At 41.4% G+C, this 25,673-nt stretch overlaps 1 protein-coding gene across 1 annotated transcript in view; it reads right to left on the bottom strand.

Moving 5' to 3' along the window:
- Nucleotides 1-709: 709 nt before the first annotated feature.
- The window catches only part of DPT (dermatopontin), a 37,064-nt gene continuing 12,100 nt past the window's right edge, over nucleotides 710-25,673 (bottom strand). Inside the window, exons 2-4 of the mRNA XM_006054331.4 lie at nucleotides 17,863-17,988; nucleotides 6,347-6,454; nucleotides 710-1,832 (exon numbers count right to left, since the gene is read on the bottom strand). Of these exons, the coding sequence (XP_006054393.1) occupies nucleotides 1,766-1,832; nucleotides 6,347-6,454; nucleotides 17,863-17,988 (301 nt within the window). The 3' untranslated portion in view covers nucleotides 710-1,765. The remainder of the gene's footprint in view (nucleotides 1,833-6,346; nucleotides 6,455-17,862; nucleotides 17,989-25,673) is intronic.

Genomic DNA, 25,673 nt, shown 5'->3' with positions numbered 1-25,673 from the left:
TGTGGTCAAAAATCATGTGACACATTGGCATGAGGAGGTCCATAGGATGCTGAGGACAAATCAGCTAGATTCAAGGGCAAAGAAATGTGATTCCACCCTTTATCCAATCCTTAATGAAAGCACTTAGCACTTTATGCTTTATTTATTGGATTTCTCATACTCTGTCATTATCATTATTGGATTCCTGGTGCCCTGCATGGTGCTTGGCACAAATCACAATGAGACGCTATATTTTCTGAATAATCAGAAAGGGGAAGAGTAGAGAGCAAAGTCGGAGAAGGCGATGGCACCCCACTCCAGTACTCTTGCCTGGAAAATCCCATGGATGGAGGAGCCTGGTGGGCTGCATTCCATGGGGTCGCTAAGAGTCGGACACAGCTGAGCGACTTCACTTTCACTTTTCACTTCCATGCATTGGAGAAGGAAATGGCAACCCAGTCCAGTGTTCTTGCCTGGAGAATCCCAGGGACAGGGAAGCCTGGTGGGCTGCCGTCTATGGGGTTGGACATGACTGAAGCGACTTAGCAGCAGCAGCAGCAGAGAGCAAAATGGAGAAGGAAATGGCAACCCAGTCCAGTGTTCTTGCCTGGAGAATCCCAGGGACAGAGGAGCCTGGAGGGCTACAATTCGTAGGATTGCAAAGAGTCGGACATGATTGAAGTGGCTTAGCACAGAGAGAGAAAAATGACCCTTAACATTTGCAACATAGTGAATGTTAATATTTTTATTCTTTTTATGATGAAGAGAGTACAAAGGGCTGGGGATGGGGACATCACAGGAGGAGGAAAAATAGTGCCATCTCTGCAAAAGACACCCCTAAACTACACATTGAAAAGAAGTAGATCCCCCAGGGCAGCCTTTCCCATCCAGAAAACGGAAACCAATCAATGAGTTTGCCAGTAGCTCGCACAACTACAGGGCCTTTGCCAGTTTTTCCAGGTGCTGGAGAGTCAAACTCCTTTTTCAGTTTTCCTCCAGATTCCTAACTTGAGTCCCATTCTCTGACCTCTCTCATCCTCCTTGTTTTTGTCTTACTTGAGACTGATTCTCACAGGTTTCTCTGGTTCCTGTGCTCATTTTCATTACTGGGCATGCTAACAATCTTTTTCCAGTTTGGGAAATTCTTCCAATCCTCAGTCTTTCAGGCCCAAACAATTTCACCTCCCCATTTCACCTCCTAGTCTCCTCCCTCCTGGAGCACAGAGCTCTGCACTTGAACTTCTAGGCAAGTATGGCTTATGTGGAGTGGGAGAGTGGAAGCAGGTCGCCCTAAGGCAGAAGGTCTGTTCTCTGTGAAGATCCTAGGTTTCCTTCAAACAGACAGAGCTCCAGAGAGCATTCCTGGTCCCCTTCTTCAATTTCTGCCCCTTCATTCTACTACTGAACCTCCTCACAGGTACTGCTCAGCACCAGGCAGCTCACTGGGTAGTAAAAGCAACAGCAAAGCTGAGACAGGTGCTCAAGCAACTAGGCTTGTTTTCAGGCTGTGCATGTGCACACAGAATATATGGTGTGCAACAGAGCCATTGTCACTCATACAAAAGGGTTTCTACGGAACATGTTGAAAGTGAGAAATTAGGGATTTTACTATAAGCGTGATACTAGTCAGAAAGCCCAGAAAACTGGCATTCCAGCTACCAACCAGCTTGAGCAGAAGAAAAGAGAGCAACAGAAACCACTTAGGACTCCCTGCTGATGTTAACATCTGTGGAGTCCTCAGGCCTCCTGGACCTCTTCCCTTCACTCAGATTGGTAGGTTGCAGATCTAAACATTTGCAAATTCACAGTCATAGTCAGTCATCCGGCACATTATGAATTTCCACTGGCGATCCCTGTAGGGAGAGAGTCAGAGAGCTAATATCAGTGAGAAAAGATACCTTGGGAAGAATAAAGCAATGAGCAATCTTTGGAGAATTTAGGAACTTAAGGGATACCTAATCTCACTTTCCTCTCAGGAAACATCTCTAAGAAGTCTCTAGAAAACCTATTGGTAGTTGTCTATGAGGTCAGGACTCCTAGACACCTCCTCACCCAGTTCAAGGTGCATCTTGGAGGGGACTAACTAGGTCGCCAGTGTGGTTAGGTCCTGTTTATTACCAGTGATCAGCTGATCACTGGTCCGTCTCAAAAGCACCTTCTTGGACATACAGGTTAACAGCTTGGGATAAAAACATTTACTTAACATTTTCTTCATTTCATTGTAGAGAATCATCTCTTACATTGGCTATCCATCTGCTCATTCTTTCTTTTTCTGAGAACGTACAATGTGCTGGGATCTGTGCTGTACCCTCTTCAGAAAACACTATCACAGGGAAGTGGACAGAGAGAAAACAACTCTAAAAGCCTTAACATGAAAAGGAAAGTGCCTGTTATTTTTGCATGACAGAAACTGAATTGCATATTTGTTTAGATGGTCAGGCATAGGTATGAGAAAACAGAATTGTTTAGTTTTGAAAAATATAGTGTGGATGCCTTTCAAGGAACATTCTTTGCTAAGGACTAGCCCAAGTCCTTTGTTCACCTATTTAACAAAAATATATTGAAAGCCTACTCTGCATAGCACTCTTCTGGTCTGATATTATCTAACAATGATAGCAGCGAAGGTAATGACAACTGTAACCACTATTCGCTGAGTCCTCCAGTATGTCCAGCATTGCACTAGATGCTTTACATATTTTCTCATTTACTCCTCACAATATGTCATTGTTTAGGTGGAGAAGTGGACTCAGAGAAACATGAACTTTATTAACATAATTAGGTGACAATTGCAAGTTCCAAGTTTGTTGAACTCAAATCTTGCTCTTTATCTGATACCACAATGACTCCGTAACTTGACACCCATACCCCCATTGAGAACACGGCTGTCATATCTTTTGCAAAGTCCTGATGAAGGGCAAAAAAGTCATTCTGTATATAGCCACGCAAATGCTTCCCAAGCACAGTGGGGTCATTTAACCTTAGAATATTCTTCTTCCTCTTCAGTCTGAAAGGCCTCTTCCCAGATCAATTTTTCTTAGACACCAACACTGATAAGATCATCATCAAGCTGCAAATCTGGAAGGTGGGGCTGACCACTCTCAAGTTCTGGGAGGTAACTCTTGCCAACAGCTATGGAACAGGCTGCTCACACAGTAAGGCAGGCTTTGTAATTTGAGTCTGCTGCTTGAGGTTGTTTAGAGTAATGGGCATAGGCTGCCCAAGTATAAAAAGTTTTCAAGAGCCTGGGTAACCAATTATTTATTAGTATTTATTCCTGCAGTTGTTCACAGAGAACATGGCTTGTTTCAGATGGAGGTTAGGAAATCGGTGGCATGTGAGTTTATAAAATAAATTTCATTACTGTAGACAAGTCTGATTTATCTCTATGCCAACAGACATAGCTAAATAAGATCTTGAGCCAGGCATTCACGCTGCTCTTTCAAAAGGCTTTAATTGATGCTAAGCAAAAGTTAGACTTGGTTGTAAAAGAACCAAGTTATTCAAATCAGGCTTAGTCTCTGATTTCCCTCCTGGATGGTGGTTCTCAGGAAGGGGCAGTTTCGCTCCTCGGGGATTTTTATTGTTGTTGTTGTCACAGCTCTGGGGGAGGGGAGGTTGCTATTGCCATCTAGTGTGGAGGGGTCCGGCTGCTGCTGAACATCTGCAACGCATGGGAAAGGCTCCTGCAACAAAGAGCTATCTGTGCCCCAGCTGCGCAACTCCATTCCAGGAGAAAACCACTATGATCTGCCTGTGGAGGAAAAGCTCCTGCCCAATGAGTCCTACACTGAAAATACTTCTTGAAGGTGATGACCTCAGCATCTTTCAGCAGAGCGGGAGAAATCCAAGTTGTGGATCTTCACACCACTGATTGTTAGTGACCGCGGCAAAATTGCATGGGTATATTAATTGTAAACAAATGCATGATAGAATAGCTCAGTTTTCCAAGATTTTAGGTTAAACTACATAACTGAAAATGTCCAAGTCAATAGCCACTGGACATTTTAGCTGTCAAATTATATTTATTTTGAGGAAATTTTGGATGGTGTACTCTCTTTACTGTATTCCTTCCTGTCTCCTTAAACAGAAAATGCCAAACTAATTTTCTCGTTGACGTGGAAACATCATTAGGAACATTGAGCACCCTTCTATACTGTTGTCCAATGTTGCCCTTCAGGGCTTTGAGTTCTTAGGTTTTTCCTTTTCTTTTTCTTAAATATAGTTTTGTGTGTGTCACATCATTGACCTGTTTTATTTTAACTGGTGAGAAGTAATATCTTCCCTATTCATTAAAAAAAATTTTTTTAATTGAAGGATAATTGCTTTACATAATTTTGTTGTTTTCTGTCAAATATCAACATGAATCAGCCATAGGTATACATATGTCCCCTCCCTCTTGAACCTCCCTCCCATCTCCCTCCCCATCCCACCCCTCTAGATTATTACAGAGCCCCTGTTTGAGTTTCCTGAGTCATACAGCAAATTCCCATTGGCTATCTATTTTACATATGGTAATGTATGTCTCCTTGGCACTCACTCCACACATCTCACCCTCTCCCTCCATAAGTCTATTCTCTGTGTCTGTTTCTCCATTGCTACCCTGGAAATAAATTCATCAGTACCATTTTTCTAGATTCCATATACATGCATTAGTATATGATATTTATGTTTCTTACTTCACTCTCTGTAATAGGCTCTAGGTTCATCCACCACATTAGAAATGATTCAAATGTGTTCCTTTTTTACAGCTGAATAGTATTCCTTTGTATATATGTACCACAGCTTCTTTATCCATCCATCTGTCAATGGACATCTAGGTTGCTTCCATGTTCTAGCTATTGCAAATAATGCTGCTAAGAGCAGTGGGATACATGTGTCTTTTTCAATTTTGGTTTCCTCAGAGCATATGCCTAGGAGTGGGATTGCTGGATCATATGATGATTTTATTCCTAGCTTTTTAAGGAATCTCCAGACCATCTTCCATAGTGGCTGTATCAATTTACATTCCCACCAATAGTGTAAAAGGGTTCCCTTTTCTCCACACCCTCTCCAGCATTTATTGCTTGTAGACTTTTTGATGATGGCCATTCTGCCTGGTATGAGGTTATAGCTCACTGTAGTTTATTTTTTAATTTGCCTGCTAAACCATTCCAGGCTGCAAAAAGATGGACAGTTTTCTCTCACGTTTCATGTTCCTGCTTGCCACTAAACTAGACACTAGAAAAGATATAGCGAGCACCTCAGCCCTTGAGGAAACATTGGCTAGTATCAGTATTAGTTCATTCCAATCCAGTCAACCAGAACCATGCTTTCAAAATGTGGGTTGTGAAAATAATAACTAAGCTAGATAAAAAGGTATGTAAAATGCAAACAATTAATGTGTGAGAATTGAGGGGGTTTTCTATGAATAAATGTAAGGGTTTTTGTTCATTGAGCCTGAAACCTGTATTGCATCTTTTCAGATTTCATTCATGTTTGTTTTTTCTGTTTAATTTTTTTTTAATTAAAGGTCATATTAAATAAGTTAACTCCAATTAGGTATGATATCATTGCACTTAAAAACATAAATATACACAAAAATGTCCCAACCAAATTTGTCATTCTATTATTTAATGAATTAATGAGTTAGGTTTTGTTCTATTTGCTAAACAGTTAGTGGTAACTTTTCAGGAATTCATTTGCTGTGTAAAGTGATGATCACCTAACCATAAGTAGGTCAAATCAACCTTCTGACACCTGAATTTATTCATATCTCTTTCTTTATTAGCAGGGAGAAGAATTTTTATTTTCCTCTTATTGTTTTGCTTTGATGTATTTGTGATAAAATTGGAAACTGATTATGAGAGAAAGGGGTTTTAAAAAATTAGTACTGTTTTTCTCTGAAGTTCTCCATTTTTGTTTCTAAATATAGTTGGTGAGTTTTGCGTGTTTCTCCTCTCCAGTCCCCTCTCTTCTCTTTTCTCTCCCTTCCCACAACCCAAAGTGAGGATCATATAGAGAAGTGATATTGGACAGGGTTCATTTCAACAGTGGGCACTCTTTTAATCATTTTTGTCCTCTCTAACATGTTTGGCAGGAAAAAAATGCTTTTTAAGACTGATAAAAGGAAGAGCATAAACCATCATGGAATACCAACTTGGCATCTCCTGCTCTGAGCAATCTGGAACCCATCCTCATCTCCAAGGGTGAGCTACTCCACAAAGTAGGTTCAATTCCCATTGTTTTCCATTGTAATGTCAATCTTTTAGTTAACCTAGACCAAGTAGGAAACTAAAGTAGGGAAAACCCCAGATCAAAAATCCTGCAGATATGACCCTTGCAGGGAGCTGGTTCTGACCACTCCAACCTTGCCATGGGGAAGGCTCACCTTTCCACTGCAGAGAAAGTGGTTGTTGCCCCTCGCATATAATAATCATAATTGTAGGAAATCATGTCCATCTCCTCACCATAGTGGCCTGGATATTCTGTTGTCAGCCTATGTGGGAAGAACAAAAGGTTAGAGGGAAAAGATAAAACTATACTGCTGGGAGCAAACAGAAGACATGCTATAATGGAGAGATACAGTTTCAACATTATGGGAGACCCAAATCAGAGCTGGATGACCTCTATTAAACCATTCCAGGCTGCAAAAAGATGGACAGTTTTCTCTCACGTCTCATGTTCCTTCTTGCCACTAAACTAGACACTAAAAAAGATACAGCGAGCTCCTCAGGCCTTGAGGAAACATTGACTTGTATCAGTATTAGTTCATCCCAATCCAGTCAACCAGAACCATGCTTTCAAAATACAGGTTGTAACTTACTAGTAGATCATGAAATCAATTTAATTGGTTAGGACCAGCTGAGCTTTAAAAAAGAAGAAGAGATTGAATAGAAAATATCAGAGACTGCATTATACATACTAAAGATAAGTTATTGTGTATGTAGATAAAAACTTTGTTTAAAATATATATGTGTGCATGTATTTGTATGTTATTTGTATGGTCTGATAATTTAATATGCACTTTTTTTTACTGTATTTGAAAAATATTAAAATAAAATATAAGCTGTATAAAGGTAGTTTTTACCTAGTCTGCCATTGTTTATTTGGCACCTAAAACAGTTCCTGGTCCTAGTAAGTATTTTTTGAATAAATAAATAGCCTTGAGAGAGTCATTTAATCTCAGTTTCCTGGTCTATAGAAGAATGAAAGTTACCTTATAGGTTTGTCATTTGGGTTAACACAAATAAGTATGACACGTGGTAGGAGTTGAATTGTTAGGAGAAATTTTGTGTCTTCTTCCTCCTTCACATTTCCTTCTTTCTCCTCCAAGATTAAGCCAAGCCCTGGCCTCTCCCTGGGTAGGCTTGTTGTGGTCCACTAGAATAAATCTAGAATTTCCTGGCTCTTATAATGCTTCACCACTGGGGATCTTCAGGATCAAAATAGTCCTTTCGGTATGATATGTGTTCCCCAAAGTCTTTATCTGCACCCCCAAACTTCTTGGGAAACAAATAGTGTCAGTAATTTAATCTGATTTGGGGTCACAGGTCATTGTATGTTGATGATATAAAGATCTCCCTAAATGTAAACTTAATACTGCAAGGATTGTCATGAGATCTTAAAAGCCTGATTCATAAACTGGAAGGTCTCTTAGAAGATTCTCAAGCTTCGATGCAACAAGTTAACACAAGATAACCTGAGTTATTGAAGTTGAAGTTGTTCAGTCGTCTCCGACTTTTTGAAACCCCATGGACTATAGCCTACCAGGTTTCTCTGTCCATGGGATTTTCCAGGGAAGGATACCAGAGTGGGTTGCCATTTCCTTCTCCAGAGGATCTTCCCAATCCAGGGATCGAACCCAGGTCTCCTGCATTGCAGGCAGACGCTTTACCCTCTGAGCCACCAGGGAAGCCCAAACCGAAACCTAAAACTTCACTCTCTTTGTTCATAACCATTTCTTTTCCCACATTATGCACTTGTTCTTGTTCTCTGATTCTTCTCTTCTCAAGACATAATTATGCTCTATCAGAACACCAAGCCCTATCTAGAGTGGGTTCCATGTGTTTCTGCTTAATATTTATGGAAGGAAACAAGCTAAGGCAGAACCCTATTTTGTGTTTCCAAAGAGACTCAGAACAAGGACTTTCTTTTCCTAATGAAAACATTAAATGACTCATAAATGGCCCTAATAGGTTTTCATTTTGATTCTGTTGGTTTGTGATCCCTGAGGATTCTAACAAGTGCTAGATTCAAGTTTACCCAAAGGAGGAGGGATTTGTTGATAATGAAAATTAGGATTAAAAGAGATGGAGTAGAATGCATTTTTTCTTACATCAGGGAGCACAAAATATTTTACAGAATTTTTAGAGCACTCTTTAGATACAATATATAAAAGTTGATTGCCAAACATTTTAAGATGTGCTGAGGCAGAAATCCACCTAAGGTAATAGTGTACGGTAGTCACTCAGTCGTGTCTGACTCTTTGTGACCCCATGGACTATATAGCCCACCAGACTCCTCCGTCCATGGAATTCTCCAGGCAAGGATACTGGAGTGGGTTGCGATTCCCATCTCCAGGGGATCTTTCTGATCCATGGGTTGAAACTGGGTCTCCTGTTTTATAGGCAGATTCTTTACCATCTGAGCCACCAGGAAAGCCCCTAGGCAACACTACATTAAGCTAAATCCAGTTCCCAAAACTATTGGAAATCATTATGCTAGACTGATAGTTTTTTAAGTTTTTACTGATCTACTTTCAGATTATTTGGATAATTAAATACATTTGGAATGAAATGGGAAAGAGAGGCTTGCATTTTTAAAAAAAATGATATTTTAAGCTTCAAAGGGGGACAAAAGTTATGCATTGCTTTTTTCAACTAGCAGTTCCTATGGCTTCATTTTTGGTAGTGGCCAGACCAAAAGTCTCCTGTTCAACTGACAGTTTGTCTATGAGGTTCCTCTGTGGGGGACTGCTGTTCAGTAAATTTCTAGAATACCTTCAGGAAGGTGTCATACATGCTTATTTGTGTATTTCCATCTTGGTCCCAGCCAGTTTTTTGTTCTTACTTGATATTGGGGATTTTCATGTTGTTTTGTTTTTGTTATAAAATCATGAGGTCAAGTGTAGATTATTTTACAGAATCTTTGATAAAGAGGGTAAGGCAAGAGTTTGGGTTTTGGTAAAAATTACTTCTACTTTATGAAAGTAAAAATACAGAGGAAGAAAGAATCCCAATCAATAAACCTCCCAAACACCATTCATAGAGGGAACTGCTGTTTCAATACAGTCAGGATTCTGAATTCTAGAACAAGATAAATGTGCCTCCATTTAGTTTCTGAGGATGTCATGCACACACAAAATATTCCAATAAGTGAAAGCCCTAGTAATAACTCCTCAGAAGGAAAAAATAGAATTTAAACGTTCAGAACAAGACACGGGGACAAGGGCATAGGGACTTGTCAGGAAATTAAAAGAGACTACAAGGAAGCACAAGATAAGGGTTTCATAAACTATGGTGATGGGCTTCCTGAGGGCAGAAGGGGAGGAGTTCAGTGTGGTTCCAGATTCCTTGTGGATTACCAGGTCACGGCAGGCAGTTTTATGGCAAAGTACACTTCATACGGAGCACTGCCATACATTTCCAGACCAATTAAAACAATCAAACAGGCCTTCCCTTGCAAGAAGAGAAAGTTCTGTCAGTAACATTGCTGTTGTTCAGTCACTAAGTTGTGTCTGACTCTTTGTGACCCCATGGACTCCAACATGCCTGGCTTCCCTGTCCTCCACTCTCTCCCTGAGTTTGCTCAAACTCATGTCCATTGAGTCAGTGATGCTATCTAACCATCTCATCCTCGGCTGCCTCCTCTTCCTTTTGCCTTCAATCTTTCCCAGCATCAGGGTCTTTTCCAATGACTTAGCTCTTCACATTAGGTGGCCCAAGTATTGGGGCTTCATCTTCAGCATCAGTCCTTCCAATGAATATTCAGGGTTGATTTCCTTTCAGATTGATTGGTTGATCTCCTTGCAGTCCAAGGGACTCTCAAGACTCTCAAGGACCACAATTCAAAAGTATCAATTGTTCGGTGCTCAGTTTTCTTTATGGACCAAATCTGCCAATCCATACATGACTACTGGAAAAAAGATAGCTTTGATTATATGCACGTTTTTATGCAATTTACTGAAATGAGTCTACTACTGAACCTCTTCTATCAGGATCCTTATATATCCCTTTACAAAGAGCTAATTGTCCCTCTGTGTGTGTTTCCCCTATTACTTTTGGATGAGTGGCTACTGGAGCATAATTTCTCACTTTAAACTACTTTTAATGCCATCTGTAGGCAAAAGTATAGCATCACCGACTCATTGGACATGAGTTTGAGCAAGTTTTGGGAGTTGGTGACCGACAAGGAAGCCTGGCATGCTGCAGTCCATGGGGTCACCAAGAGTTGGACACGACTGAGTGACTGAACTGAACTGTAGGCAAGGGGACAGGACCAGAAGGTTGTTTCAAAACTAAGTGAGAACTTGATAACATAGAACCACTTGTACAATTTCTTGTATTAGATAAGTTTGAAGAAGATGGAAAGAAATTAAATAATGTCTTAGGTATGAATTGAAGAAGGCCCATGCAAATGGAGGTGATTTTTAAAACAGATATAGGATTTTCTCATCTAAGATTATTAAAGCTCTGAAATTATCAATGGATTCAGCTAGAATCCATAAATGATTGCTGTCCAGTACGTTACCACAAATTGAGCCACAGCTGACAGATGGCATTCTCCTTTTCTATGAGAACATGACATGTCACAGAGCTTACTCAGATATATATCATCACATTCATTTTAAAAAGGAGAGTAGAGATAGAATTTAAAGAGGACAATTTACTTATTGTTGGAGGTTTGCTTGAGAACTTATGCAATTTTTAATAGTTAAAGGAAAGGGTTTTGACTCTTTCTCAACAGAAAGTGACTCAGTATAGATTTTATCAAACTTCACCTTTATTATTGATTTGTTTTGTTTAGTTGCTAAGTCATATCTGACTCTTTTGCAATCCCATAGACTATAGCCCACCAGGTTCTGTCCATGGGATTTCCCAGACAAGAATACTGGAATGAGTTGCCATTTCCTTCCCCAGAGTATATTCCCAACCCAGGGATTGCACCCTCATGTCCTGTATTGCAGGCAGATTCTTTACCACTGAGCCATTCAGGAAGCCATTTATTATTGATTACTGAGACTTGAACACAAGGTCAGACCTTGTAGTACCAGCATCTATTTGTTACCTGTCTGACCTGTCAGCAAGTAGGACAACTGGATTCTTTGGGGGTCATCCCAGAGGCTCCACTTTTAGGCTGTGTACTTCACTGGTGTGCACGAGAACAAATGGGGCCATGCCCTATGGCCCAGCATCAGTTAGTGTCACATCCTCAACCTTATCCCACTTTGTGGGATGCCAAGAAGCACACACCACAGATGTCCTACCCTAAAAACTGAAAGAAAACTCAGCATCTACAAGTTAACAAACTAGAAGGGGTTACCTGAGGAAGCCATACATCAGCTTTTTTCAAAACAAGAGTAAACAGTGTTTCCCATCCCATTCTTTAGTGCTCAGCCCATCCTCAAACAACATTTTCAGAAGCTTCTTCTGGTCAATCCAACCTCTAATTCTGTCTTACTTCTATTTTCTATGCTTCCCAGAATTCCCTGGTCACTCAGATGGTAAAGAGTCTGCCTGCAAAGCAGAAGACCCAGGTTCCAATCCCAGGGTCAAGAAGATACCCTGGAGAAGGAAATGGAAACCCACTCCAATATTCTTGCCTGGAGAATTCCATGGACAGAGGAGCTTGGTGGGCTACAGTCCATGGGGTCACAAAGAGTCAAACATGACTGAGCAACTAACATGTCACTTTTCTGCTTTTCAATTAACACCTTGTTTAAAATACCCTATTCTAATGTTCTGGGCCTTGCAGGTGGCTCAGTGGTAAAAAATCTGCCTGCGATGCAGGAGACATGGGTTTTACCCCTTGGTCAGGAGTGATCCCCTGAAGAAGGAAATGGCAACCCACTCCAGTATTCTTACCTGGGAAATCCCATGGACAGAGGAGCCTCCCAGACTATAGTTCATGGGTTCGCAAAAGAGTCTAACACAACTTAGCGACTAAACAACATTAGCGACTAAACAACTTAGAGACTAAACAACATTATAAAGTCCTATTACTTGTCAGCACCACATATTTAGCTTTTGATCAAAAAACAGAATACTGTATAGCATCTTGTTTCACAATGGTGATCAGTACAGTGAGCTCCTTGAGGGGTCATTAGTATATGACAAGCATATACACTTTTATAATCTAGTTCAGCTGTGGATGTGGAGAAATTCAACATTTATAGACTTGGGATATGTTGAGATTGGCCTACATTCCACATACAGTCAAAAAGAGGACACCCCTTTCTGACAGGCAAATCACTGAAAAGTGTCTTAAATAAACAGAATCTGCTTGTGGTCAATCCTCTTGATTAATAAATGCTTTGCCAGGTAAGCTACAAAGAATGAGAAAATTTTAGGTGAGACTAATTTGCCAGTGGCCTGGCATCCCCAGTAGGTGCTATATCAGAACCTATTTGAATTATTTTTGCAAAAATGAAAAAAGTAAAACCCAATTGCAGTTATGCATACAGGAAAGCAACCTCGGAGTCAACTGACTTCTGCAAAGAGCTGGGGGAAGAGTTCAAGTGGGACTAAATGACTCTGGAGTCACCAAAGTGCCCGTCTCTGCAGAGAGGCCCTGAACTCTGGGGGTAGGAGAAAGAATTCAATACGGTCATGTCTGTCCTCTTGTGGCATTTTGGAGCACTATGTATCAAAGTGTTCAAATATGTATCACAACAGGGGGAACACAGTTCTAGATATATCTGTGGTTTTAAATTAGAATAGGAAAGTCCCTAAGTATTTTCCAAATCACTCTCTTGGAAATGAATTTCCAGCTCACCATTCCAAGCCCAGGGCTGGTCAGTAAGCACATTTGTTTTGACTCATGTTAGTTTTCACTGGCCACACTGCGTCATGGTTGCCCGATCCTGCAGTTGGTGGGGACAACTCCATCTGCAGTGTCTCCCCTCCAGCTAAAATAACCACTTTCTTCTCTGTTTTCACTATGAGATGCCCACTGTATTGTTACCTAATACTCCATTTGTCCAGGTCTTATTTTCTCATCGAGATTCAGAGGACTCAGTACTGTGCAAAGCATGTGGGATCTGGAGGCAGACAGACCTGTTGGAATTGAGTTCAGAACTTTGAACAAGTCACAACTTCTGCACCCTGGTTCTATCATCTGGGCCATAGATCATGATTTCTGTGCATCAGAAGTAAATGAGCTAACAGGGTAGATTAATAAATAAAATAAAAATTATCATCATCATTAGGAACTGAATCAAAGTCTATGAACTGTACTTATATCCATTCATATTCAGTCTGATTAAGTGAATTAATGAATAGAGGAATGAATGATTATTTCTAGAATACAATAAAAGAGAGTGGACAAGAAAGTATAGAGCCACAAATTTGGAATTGCAAGATTTACTTTGTTCTAAGCAGCAAGTAGGACCTGGTCTTATGTTACCCAATACTTACTAGACAACCAGCCACATCTCTGAAGTTTCTACTCTTAAAGGTTGAGCATAGGAAGGGAGGAAGCACTGACATGCAGGCGGCAAATACATTTCTAAATTAGAAATATGGCACAATGATTACGACAGCCACGCCACCCCAAATGATGACAGATACGATTGATTTTGCTGAAGTTCAAAGGGCCCATCGACCCCTAAAATGAGTGCTTCGTGTTTCATGCGGTGCCAGGCGATGGTTGATCTAAGCCCCAGAAGCAGCTAAACTCAAAGCAAGCTGCTTAAAAATGTAACATCCGGTCTTACTTTCTCAAAATGTGGGTGTCTCCGTCTCTGTAATCACAGCTTCCAACCTGCTCAGAGGAAGCATCGTAGAAGCCTCCCTTCCCACCAGGCTTCTGGGAGTAGTACTGTGGTAGGCATCTGAGCAGGGGTGGGGGGGGGGCAGATGCCACATGGAGATGCCTCTGAGGTCATCTTTATCCCTGTCATGGTCTCACGGGAAATGGGAATGCAAACATTAGCCATCTTGTATTAAAAGCTGGACAATGAAAGCAGTAGTTAAAGATAAGCTTTGATGGAGTGCTTTGGGGTAGGAAGAGGAGAATATTCAGATGAGCTGATTTTGTTGTAGTTGTTAGCCAGAACTATCTAGGAATTAAAAAAAAAAAAAAATCTCTGGCTTATGACTTCAGCATAATGGAGGGGGAGACCAGATAGTGGAGAACAGAATACAGTATCTGAGATTCATATAGAAACTCATAGTAGAAATTCATTATAGAAACTCAAGGCTGAAGGAAAACTAATGGGTTATCTATGCTGATTCTGAGGAAGGGCTTTTTTTTTTTTTTTAGTCAAAACATATTATGCAGTGAACCTGAGGAAAGGCTATGAATCTGGAAAAGAAACATTTAGGAAAGGAAACACATGTTCAATTCAAAACTGTTGGTCCCTGCGACATGGTCTACGCCTGGACAGCCTCAGCGTGCTGATGGGGGACAGCCTGGTGCATGGCAAGCAGCCACTGGAGCTGTGTGGAGACTGGGGAATTATTCAGTCTCTGAAAGGTTGTGGCTTCCTCAGTGACACGTGTTTGTGGTTTGCAGATGAATGGACTAAGAATGCATATTCTCACACATAAATAAATCTGTGTAACAACATTTATGTCTGTATCCAGTCCCAGTGGGGACTTGTGAGTGATGCCATGTCTGCTTCTATCAGGAATTTGCTTTCTTACCAGACTTCAGTGATGCTATAATATCTCATGAGAAACTGCAGAGACTGAAATGGGAGCGGCGCCTTGGTCCCCACCAAACAAATAAATCCCGCACTTACGTGGGAGTTGCTTGGATGATTTACTTTTTTTTCCTGTGCACAGGGTGCTATTCCTGAATCCCTAAAAGCTTGCAAGCTCGGAGAGGATAGATGTTCACTTCTCAGTGTCAGGCTCAGTGCTATAGAACAGCCTTCCAAGTGGGAAGAGAAAAATGTTTCCACCCACATATGCCCAGTTCCCTGGGAGGTGATTCAAGTTAGTTAAAGTGATGTGAGGGAAGGTTTAGAGGAAGAGGGTTATCAGGAGCTTTCACTGTGGGAAGGTGTGGGAAAACAGTTCTCGCTCCGAAGGGCTGTTAAAAGGATCGGATAAAATAATGCACTTGAAGGAAGACTTTTTTCCACTATAAAACCTCCTCATATCAATGTCAGGTTTCCCCACTGTTACTGTTCCAAGGGGTCTGTGATGCTCAACTATTCATTTGAAAAATTTATTGCCTACTTTGTGCCAAGCAATAAGCTGAGATGCCAGAGAAATAAGACCTAATTCATGCCCTAGAGGTTTCATGCAATTTAGAAAAACATAGACTGTCATGACTCAGGAAACTTAAAGATGCCACTGAAATGTCTAGACGTGCCGGCGGGACAGTGAGTCATGCCCTGCATACCACAGAGTTTCCTGCAATCTCATTGTGCTGTTCCAAGTGTCCCTTTGGAAAAGGACTATTTCCTTGACAACCATAGTAGTTCTCAGCTCTGACACCACACAACCAGGAAGAGGTCCAGTCAAGGGAAGCCTTTCTTAGAGGGACCACTTCAAAGTGGACTTTCTGTGTCTTTCGGAGGAATTATCTCCTCTCTCCATTCTTCTCCTCTCTCTCTCCACAGTTTGATTCTACCAACTGTCAGTGTCAAGTCTGGGTGATGGAGTGGGATGAGGAATGGGGAGAGTGGGGTGGTGGGAGAGGATGGGCAGACCATTGCAGACCACGGCCAAGGATAAATTTTGTTACCAGAGATTTTAATGTCTTGGGTAACTTAATAAAAGTTGCTCATCTCTGTCAGCCTTTGATCTCAAGACTTTGGTCCCACATACACGGCTCCATGCTTATTAAATTCTTAGCCTCTTAGAAACTGGTGGGCTCCTGCTACTCTACCCTGAATGTAAGACCCTTTAGGTCTTGGATTCAGGAACTTTCACAGTTATAACCTACACCCTAGCCATGTCTGTTCACCAACCATGGTAGAGTAAGACCAGCTTTATGGAGGCATCTGGTCCCATCACTTCATGGCAAATAGATGGGGAAAAAGTGGAAGCAATGACAGATTTTACTTTCTTGGGCTCCAAAATCACTGTGGATGGTGACTGTAGCCATGAAATTAAAAAACAAAACAAAACAAATAAAACACGCTTGTTCCTTGGAAGGAAAGCTTTGACAAATCTGGACAGCATATTAAAAAGCAGAGACATCAGTTTGCTGACAAAGTTCTGTAAAGCCAAAGCTAAGGATTTCCCAGTAGTCATGCATGGATATGAGAGTTGGACCCTAAAGAAAGCTGAGCGCTGAAGAATTGATGCTTCCAAACTGAGGTGCTGGAGAGAAGACTCTTGAGAGTTCCTTGGACTACAAGGAGACCAAATAAATCAGTCCTAAAGGAAATCAACACTGAATATTAATTGGAAAGACTGATGCTGAAGCTGAAGCTGCAATACTTTCACTGCCTGATGCTAAGAGCCAACTCATTGGAAAAGACCCTGATGATTGAAGGCAAGAGGAGAAGGCGATGACAGAGAATGAGATGGTTAGATAACATCACTGACTCAATGCACATGAATTTGAGCAAACTCCAGGAAACAGTGGAGGACAGAGGAGCCTGGCATGTTGCAGTTCATGGGGTCATAAAGAGTCAGACACGACTGAGTGACTGAGCAACAACAACAGCATGGAGGCATTTTGGACAGCTGGCTGAAGTCCCTGCCCCATCAGAGAGCTACTGCGATCAGATGACTTTGAGCTCTGAATTTACCATTCATCACTGCTTCAAACAGAAAAATGCTGTCTATCCCTAGAGACACTCTGCCCTACTTGAGCATCTGTGGGGTTGTTTGGTTACAGAGAATAAGCGTGACCCACAAGGCTGTTTTTCCAAGCATCACATCACACTGTGGAAAGATATGTCACTTGAGTGAGTCAACCTTCAAATGCTGATACTTATTCTTTTGTTCTAAGTAGAAATGTCTGACTTGTTTCCAGACTGAAGAACTTGGGACAAGTTGTGTTGTCAACATCCAATGCAAGTTATCAGAATTTATATATACTCAAAGGCCAGGTCCTTTTTAAGTCTATGATTATATACTATGTTTGGCACTCTGACCTGGAAAAAGGCTGGATCTTCAAAAGAAGTCCTGCAAGAAAACATAGGGTCCCAGATATGTCCAGTGTCCTTGGATGTGATGAGAAGTTATAATGATAGAGACAGAAAAGAGCACTGAAACAGGGGTCTGTAAACTTCAGCTTAGAGGTGAACCACCATGAAATAAGCTGGCTGGTCTGGGGCAAGTCACGTTTTTGCTCTATTGCTCTTTTTTTTTTTTTTTTTTTTTTTTTTTTTGCTTTTCTACCAAAAGAGGGATGTAGGAGCACTGGGTTGATGACCTGTAAGGTCCCTCCCAGTGTGAATACTACTCTGGCCTTTTCTTTCATCTATCCATCCCCTTCTATAGGCTGCTGCTGCTGCTGCTAAGTCACTTCGGTCGTGACTCTGTGCGACCCCATAGACGGCAGCCCACCAGGCTCCTCTGTCCCTGGGATTCTCCAGGCAAGAACACTGGAGTGGGTTGCCATTTCCTTCTCCCTTCTATAGACTAGCTGCTATATTTAAAACTTGTTTATGAAGGCTGATGCTTATATGAAACTAGAAACGTGGACCAAAGCACACCCCCCCAAGCTCCCCTCCAGTCCCAGTAGCCTTAAGGGATTGCGTTTGGCTGCCAGGCTCACCAGCAGGAATATGGGCATCTCTTGCTGTAGCGACAGCAGTAAAATTGCCACTCGCGATCCAGCACTGACTCGAAGTAGCGGCTCTGGAACCCCGCCACCAGTCCATTGTTGGAGCATGTCTGGTACCTGAAGAGAAGAGAAAACTCCAAATAAGCTAACACAATGGTGCACAAATTCACCCCCTCCCCAAGATCTTAACACCCAGTTACTAAGCCAAGCCACTCTTTTAACGACCTAGATTCCTTACAATTTATTCTATTTTATGCAAATAAAAAAGACTTTGTTTTATTGGTAGGAATGACATATACTCACCGTTAAAATTCAAATGATTCAAAATCTTTCAACTGGAGGAAAATTGGGAAACTCTGCTCTTGTTAGACCTCTGAGAATATGTTGTTAGATGGAAGAATGCATAAATGGATGGATACAGAGGCATCTAGAATTTTTACAAATGCAAGATTGTATTATTCATGCCGTTTAAAATAAAAGATAATATAATTCACTTTGTCTGAATTGAAATAAAATGAAGACAAGGAAAAACACAACGGATTGATGAACTTCAAATAAACATTTCTTCTGCTTAAGAGCGGGTGGATTCTCTACCCTTGAGCCACCAGGGACGCCCTGAAAGCTTGCAAAAGCTTTTCCCAAGTGAGTCTTAGCTAACTCTGTTCTGCATTTTTACCCACCTGGACATTGATCCCGTTCCCTCTTGTGAGGAAGCAGAGCAGGAATTTGTCTCTGTGTCACTACCTGGCAGTTGGAATATATCCCTGCTTTCCAAGTAAAGATAAGTTTCCAGAAAATATAATAGATTAAGAATAAGTGCCCAGCGCTGATAGGTGAGAGAGACCTTGCTGACACACAAACTATAAAACCATCAGTGACTGAACTTCATTTTGTTCTTTTTAATTATTGGAAATGATCTTCTGGATCATATGTAGATATGTATTTGAATATATACATACATATATATATATATATATATATATATATATATAAGCATGAATGAATAAGTGAATAACGAATGGGGAAAAAAAGATGCTTCCTGACAAGACATGAAATATATTTAGTATCTAGTTTGATCAGATTCAAATAGGGACTTCCCAGGTGGCTCAGAAGGTAAAGAATCCACTTACAATGCAGGAGACCCGGGTTCGATCCCTGGGTCAGGAAGATCCCCTGGAGAAGGAAATGGCAACCCACTCTAGTATTCTTGCCTGGAGAAGCCCAAGGACAGAGAAGCTTGTGGGCTATACTCCATAGGGTCTCAAAAGAGTTGGATGTGACTTAACAACTGAGCACATATTCAAATGTGTTTATTTATCCATTCATCCAACAAACTTGTACCTCCTCACTATTCTGTATCAATCTCTGTGCTCCTGTGTTGAAACAAAAATCAAGAAATGGGCTTGGTACTCAGTCAACAGGCAAATTGGCTTGAACTCCCTGTTCCCAGGACTTGCAAGAAGTTGTGACAAACCTTAGAAAGCTCGGCTATAAGATATAAATAATGCAACTTAAGATGTACATTGAGACCTATGCCCATTGATGACCTAGACTTCTTTGCTCTCCCATTGCTCACATTTCAGCTTTGGAAAGCACCTGGTACATTTCAGGAATCCATACAGTTGGAATGGATGACTAAGGTCTGAAGGGTAGCCTTGGGGGCTGATTTTCCACAATGGTTTATCCTATCCTAATTCTAGCCTTGCTAGTGAGATGCAACTTCAATAGAAAGCTCTAAGAGTTGTAAACCAAGCTCATATGTGTCCAAAGAGTGATGGTGCAGCAAACTGGTACTCTCTGTGATCTTTCTCCATCCCTAAAGGTTTGCCTCCCTCTAAATCAGCCCTGTCAGAACTGAACCAGGCTTTCCTGGAACTGTTGTTCCACTGTCTTGGTTTGTCCTGGGCACTCAGACTGTCACAGGGACGCATTCCCATGATGGTAAGTTCCCATAAGCAAAAATAAATGTAACAAGATAAGCTGAATGGTTTCGGTACCAGTTGTGAAGCCCATCCAAGTTCCATGAATTCTCTGCCGGCTGCCAGCCAGGCAGCTGACCCCACAGTCCTATATGGGAAGTGTGTGTGTGTCACTCTCTCAAACGCCACCTAAAATAACACTGCCTTGTGAAGATTATTTGGACACTACACGCCCAGGGCCCAAGGACATATGATGAAAGCTAGTTAACCAGACAGAGCTCACCTCCCCCAGTTTATGTCCCACTGTTTTCACATTTTGGTAGAGTGAGCCTGTACCGGAGCTTGGCAGTGTGTGTGGCCAGCGTGATGAAATTATTCCTTCTAGAATTGGATTTTTGTAAGGGGACATTTTCACACTCATGTAGAAGCAGTCTAGCAGGGTAGTTAAGAGCACAGGCTATGTTGCTGGACTGCTACTCCAACCATTCCTGACTGTATCACTTTTGACAGGCTTCATACCCTCTAAAGGTCTCAGTTTTCTCATCTGTAAAATGGGCGTAATAACAGTATGTAGTTATTAAAGTTATTGTGAAGACCAAATGAAGCAATGCATACACAACTCTGTAGCTCAGATAGTAAAGAATCTACCTACCAAAGAGGAGATGCGGGTTTAATCACTCAGGAGGGTCAGGAAGACCCCCTTGAGAAGGGAATGCTTACCCATACCAGTATTATTGTCTGGAGAATACCCCATGGACAGGGGAGCCTGGAGGGCTACAGTCCATGGGGTTGCAAAGAGTTGGACACAACTGATCGAAACTAACGCTTTCACTTTCATATACAACTCTCTCCAGTTGAGATGTGCTAGTTCCATTGTTCTACAGCATGTAGGATGCCAGGTCCCCAATCAGAGATTGAACCTTCATTGCCTGCACTGCAAGATGGACTCTTAACACTAGACCATCAGGGAAGTTCCCCAGAATGCACTTGTAAGAGTCCATCATTCAAATCCAGGAGGGACCCAGAAACTCTCTGCAAGCAGTTCTCAGAAACTCATGTGAGCGATACATCTTCCCACTTCTACCTTCTCCTTCAGGAATAGAGCCTACTCCAGGATGAGGGTGCAAAATGAATCTAGTTTGGGGCATTCCTCTCCTCCACTCCTCTCCCTTTCAATCACCTTTTCAAAAAGTACTTAATAAGATCCACCTAAAGATTTGTCCACAAACTGCAGGATTCCAAACACAGGAGCCAGGCAGGTGAGAAGGGGAATGAAGACAGCTTATCAACAGGAGGGGAGGGAGGGGGAGTTGGACAAAGCTTGCATTACTAAAGTGATTCAAATTCAATTTTTTTTTTTTTAAGTTGTGGAAAAGACATCCCTGATGCTCTACTTCACTGCCCAGTGCATGACTGTTGTTCTTGAATGGTCTGCAGAAAAGAGGATGGGCCCAAGACTGCAGCTTTCCTGGTAAAGGATAATAGGACCCAGCTGAGCCCTAGGCACAGGTTCCCTGAGAACATTTCCCAGAATCTGAGGGCCCTGGGGTTCCTTGCATCTAGACTCTCTCCTTTCCCTTTGAAAAGACATTTTTTTTTTTAAATTTTATTTTATTTTTCAACTTTACAATATTGTATTGGTTCTGCCATATATCAAAATGAATCCGCCACAGGCATACACGTGTTCCCCATCCTGAACCCTCCTCCCTCCTCCCTCCCCATACCATCCCTCTGGGTTGCCCCAGTGCACCAGCCCCAAGCATCCTGTATCGTGCATCAAACCTGGACTGGCGACTCATTTTATATATGATATTATACATATTTCAATGCCATTCTCCCAAATCATCTCACCCTCTCCCTCTCCCACAGAGTCCAAAAGACTGTTCTATACATCAGTGTCTCTTTTGCTGTCTCACATACAGGGTTATCGTTACCATCTTTCTAAATTCCATATATATGCGTTAGTATACTGTATTGGTGTTTTTCTTTCTGGCTTACTTCACTCTGTATAATAGGCTCCAGTTTCATCCACCTCATTAGAACTGATTCAAATGTATTCTTTTTAATGGCTGAGTAATACTCCATTGTGTATATGTACCACAGCTTTCTTATCCATTCATCTGCTGATGGACATCTAGGTTGCTTCCATGTCCTGACTATTATAAACAGTGCTGCGATGAACATTGGGGTACACGTGTCTCTTTCAATTCTGGTTTCCTTGGTGTGTATGCCCAGCAGTGGGATTGCTGGGTTGTATGGCAGTTCTAGTTCCAGTTTTTTAAGGAATCTCCACACTGTTCTCCATAGTGGCTGTACTAGTTTGCATTCCCACCAACAATGTAAGTGGGTTCCCTTTTCTCCACATCCTCTCCAGCATTTATTGCTTGTAGACTTTTGGATCGCAGCCATTCTGACTGGCGTGAAATGGTACCTTCTTTCTCATCAACCCTTTGAAGGCTGGAGGCTCAGATTCACAAACTCGAGCACTGTGAGCCCTGCTCCACCTGACGCTGGAAACTTTCTAGAAGGAAAATCACCAGGCAGTTGTTTCTCCTCTGACAATAATGGTCATGGACATTTTCTGAGAAAATGGCCTTTCTGAAAGTGATTTCTCTTTTCTCAGGGCCATCACCCTGGGAAAACTTTCTTCTATATCCACAATAGCAAAATGTGGAAGCAATAGGATTCGGGGGACAGAGTCCTTGTTGAGGGATTGGCAGGCATTGAGTTCTGGTCCTAGCTGTGACCTTCACATTCCATGTGGAGCCTCACCTAGGTCACTGTGAGAATCAAGTGAAATAACACCTGCAAAGCTCTTGGCCAGGATAGAAACAGGAAGAGCAAGGATCCAAACTCAGATTTTCCTGAGGCCAGAGCTCCTGTTCAGGAACTCTCAGGGAGCCCAAAAAGTTGCTCCATGATTGTCCTTCTGCTTTCTGGTCCATTCTTCAGACAAGCTTTCTCCCTGCTGTTGTGTCCCTCCCTGGGTCCAGGGCCATTGGTCAAGCTCAGTGACAGTGGCCAGGATGGGAAGCTGTTCATATGTCTGGTTTTGCCAGTGAACTTCTCTGTGAAGTTTTAGTTTCTCATTCCAGTCTCTGCTGGTCTCAGTCCAGACTCACAGAAAACCCAGACTCTTAGCAAGTGGGAGGTGGCATTGGGTTGAATACGGAAACAAGCATCAACTAGGTGAAGGAAGAGGTTTCAGAATCCCATCAAATGGATGGGCCGGTTGTGCTTGTCTCTTCTTCCAGCTCCACAAACTGTATTTCCAGGTCTGCTAGCCAGTCTTCAACTCCACGACAAAGATGGAATAAAAGCAACTTTTCCCATTGTCCAGGCTGGCAGCCACTCCCTGTGACTAGAAGACCACGTGGCTCAACCTCTTACTCCCCAAAATTGCTCTCCCAATCCAGGTGATAAGGGTTTAAATTTCACCAAGGGAGAATCATTCTTTTATATATTTATTTATTTATTATTTTAGATAATGTATCTTGTGAAAATTAAGCTTACACGAACACAAACAAACATGTATTTTCCATGGATATTTTTTCTTTTTAAAAAAAATTTTAATATAAATTTATTTGTTTTAATTGGAGGCTAATTACTTTACAATATTGTATTGGTTTTGCCATACATTGACATGAATCCGCCACGGGTATACATGTGTTCCCCATCCTGAACCCCCTTCCCACCTCCCTCCCCATCCCATCACTCTGCGTCATCCCAGTGCATCAGCCCTGAGCATCCTGTATCATGCATCAAACCTGGACTGGCGATTCGTTTCACATATGATAATATACATGTTTCAATGCCATTCTCCCAAATCATCCCACCCTTGCCCTCTCCCACAGAGTCCAAAAGACGGGTCTATACATCTGTGTCTCTTTTGCTGTCTCACATACAGGGTTATCGTTACCATCTTTCTAAATTCCATATATATGCATTAGTATACTGTACTGGTGTTTTTCTTTCTGGCTTACTTCACTCTGTATAATAGGCTCCAGTTTCATCCACCTCATTAGAACTGATTCAAATGTATTCTTTTTAATGGCTGAGTAATACTCCACTGTGTATATGTACCACAGCTTTCTTATCCATTCATCTGCTGATGGACATCTAGGTTGCTTCCATGTCCTGGCTATTATAAACAGTGCTGCGATGAACATTGGGGTACACGTGTCTCTTTCAATTCTGGTTTCCTTGGTGTGTATGCCCAGCATAAGGCAGTTCTAGTTCCAGTTTTTTAAGGACTCTCCACACTGTTCTCCACAGTGGCTGTACTAGTTTGCATTCCCACCAACAGTGTAAGAGGTTTGCCTTTTCTCCACACCCTCTCCAGCGTTTATTGCTTGTAGACTTTTGGATCACAGCCATTCTGCCTGGCGTGAAATGGTAGCTCTTTGTGGTTTTGATTCTGACAATGAGTGATGTTGAGCATCTTTTCATGTGTTTGTTAGTCATCTGTATGTCTTCTTTGGAGAAATGTCTGTTTAGTTCTTTGGCCCATTTTTTAATTGGGTCATTTATTTTTCTGGAATTGAGCTGCAGGAGTCGCTTCTATATTTTTGAGATTAATTCTTTGTCAATTGCTTCATTTGCTATTATTTTCTCCCATTCTGAAGGCTGTCTTTTCACCTTGCTTATAGTTTCCTTTGTTGTGCAGAAGCTTTTAATTTTAATTAGGTCCCATTTGTTTATTTTTGCTTTTATTTCCAATATTCTGGGAGGTGGGTCATAGAGGAGGATCCTGCTGTGATTTATGTCGGAGAGTGTTTTGCCTATGTTCTCCTCTAGGAGTTTTATAGTTTCTGGTCTTATGTTTAGATCTTTAATCCATTTTGAGTTTATTTTTGTGTATGGTGTTAGAAAGTGTTCTAGTTTCATTCTTTTACAAGTGGTTGAGCTGTTTTCCCAGCACCACTTGTTAAAGAGATCGTCTTTTCTCAATTGTGTATTCTTGCCTCCTTTGTCAAAGACAAGGTGTCCATAGGTGCATGGATTTATCTCTGGGCTTTCTATTTTGTTCCATTGATCTATATTTCTGTCTTTGTGCCAGTACCATGCTGTCTTAATGACTGTGGCTTTGTAGTAGAGCCTGAAGTCAGGCAGGTTGATTCCTCCAGTTCCATTCTTCTTAGGATTGCTTTGGCTATTCAAGGTTTTTTGTATTTCCATACAAATTGTGAAATTATTTATTCTAGCTCTGTGAAAAATACTGTTGGTAGCTTGATAGGGATTGCATTGAATCTATAGACTGCTTTGGGTAGTATACTAATTTTCACGATATTAATTCTTCTGATCCATGAACATGGTATATTTCTCCATCTATTAGTGTCCTCTTTGATTTCTTTCACCAGTGTTTTATAGTTTTATACATATAGGTCTTTAGTTTCTTTAGGTAGATATATTCCTAAGTATTTTATTCTTCTCATTGCAATGGTGAATGGAATTGTTTCCTTAATTTCTCTTTCTATTTTCTCATTATTAGTGTATAGAAATGCAAGGGATTTCTGTGTGTTGATTTTATATCCTACAACTTTACTATATTCATTGATTAGCTCTAGTAATTTTCTGGTGGAGTCTTTAGGGTTTTCTATGAAGAGGATCATGTTATCTGCAAACAGTGAGAATTTGACTTCTTGTTTTCCAATTTGGAGCCCTTTTATTTCTTTTTCTGCTCTGATTGCTGTGGCCAAAACTTCCAAAACTATGTTAAATAGTAGTGGTGGGAGTGGGCACCCTTGTCGAGACTCATTCTTTTAGAGTAAAGCTTGCTGCTAAGTCGCTTCAGTTGTGTCCGACTCTGTGTGACCCCATAGACGGCAGCCCACCAGGCTCCCCCATCCCTGGGATTCTCCAGGCAAGAACACTGGAATGGGT

Source organism: Bubalus bubalis, chromosome 5 (assembly GCF_019923935.1).
Source record: "Bubalus bubalis isolate 160015118507 breed Murrah chromosome 5, NDDB_SH_1, whole genome shotgun sequence".
NCBI lineage: Eukaryota > Metazoa > Chordata > Mammalia > Artiodactyla > Bovidae > Bubalus > Bubalus bubalis.
Note: the sequence above shows the minus strand (reverse complement) of the source record. Positions and strands in the feature narration are given on the sequence as shown.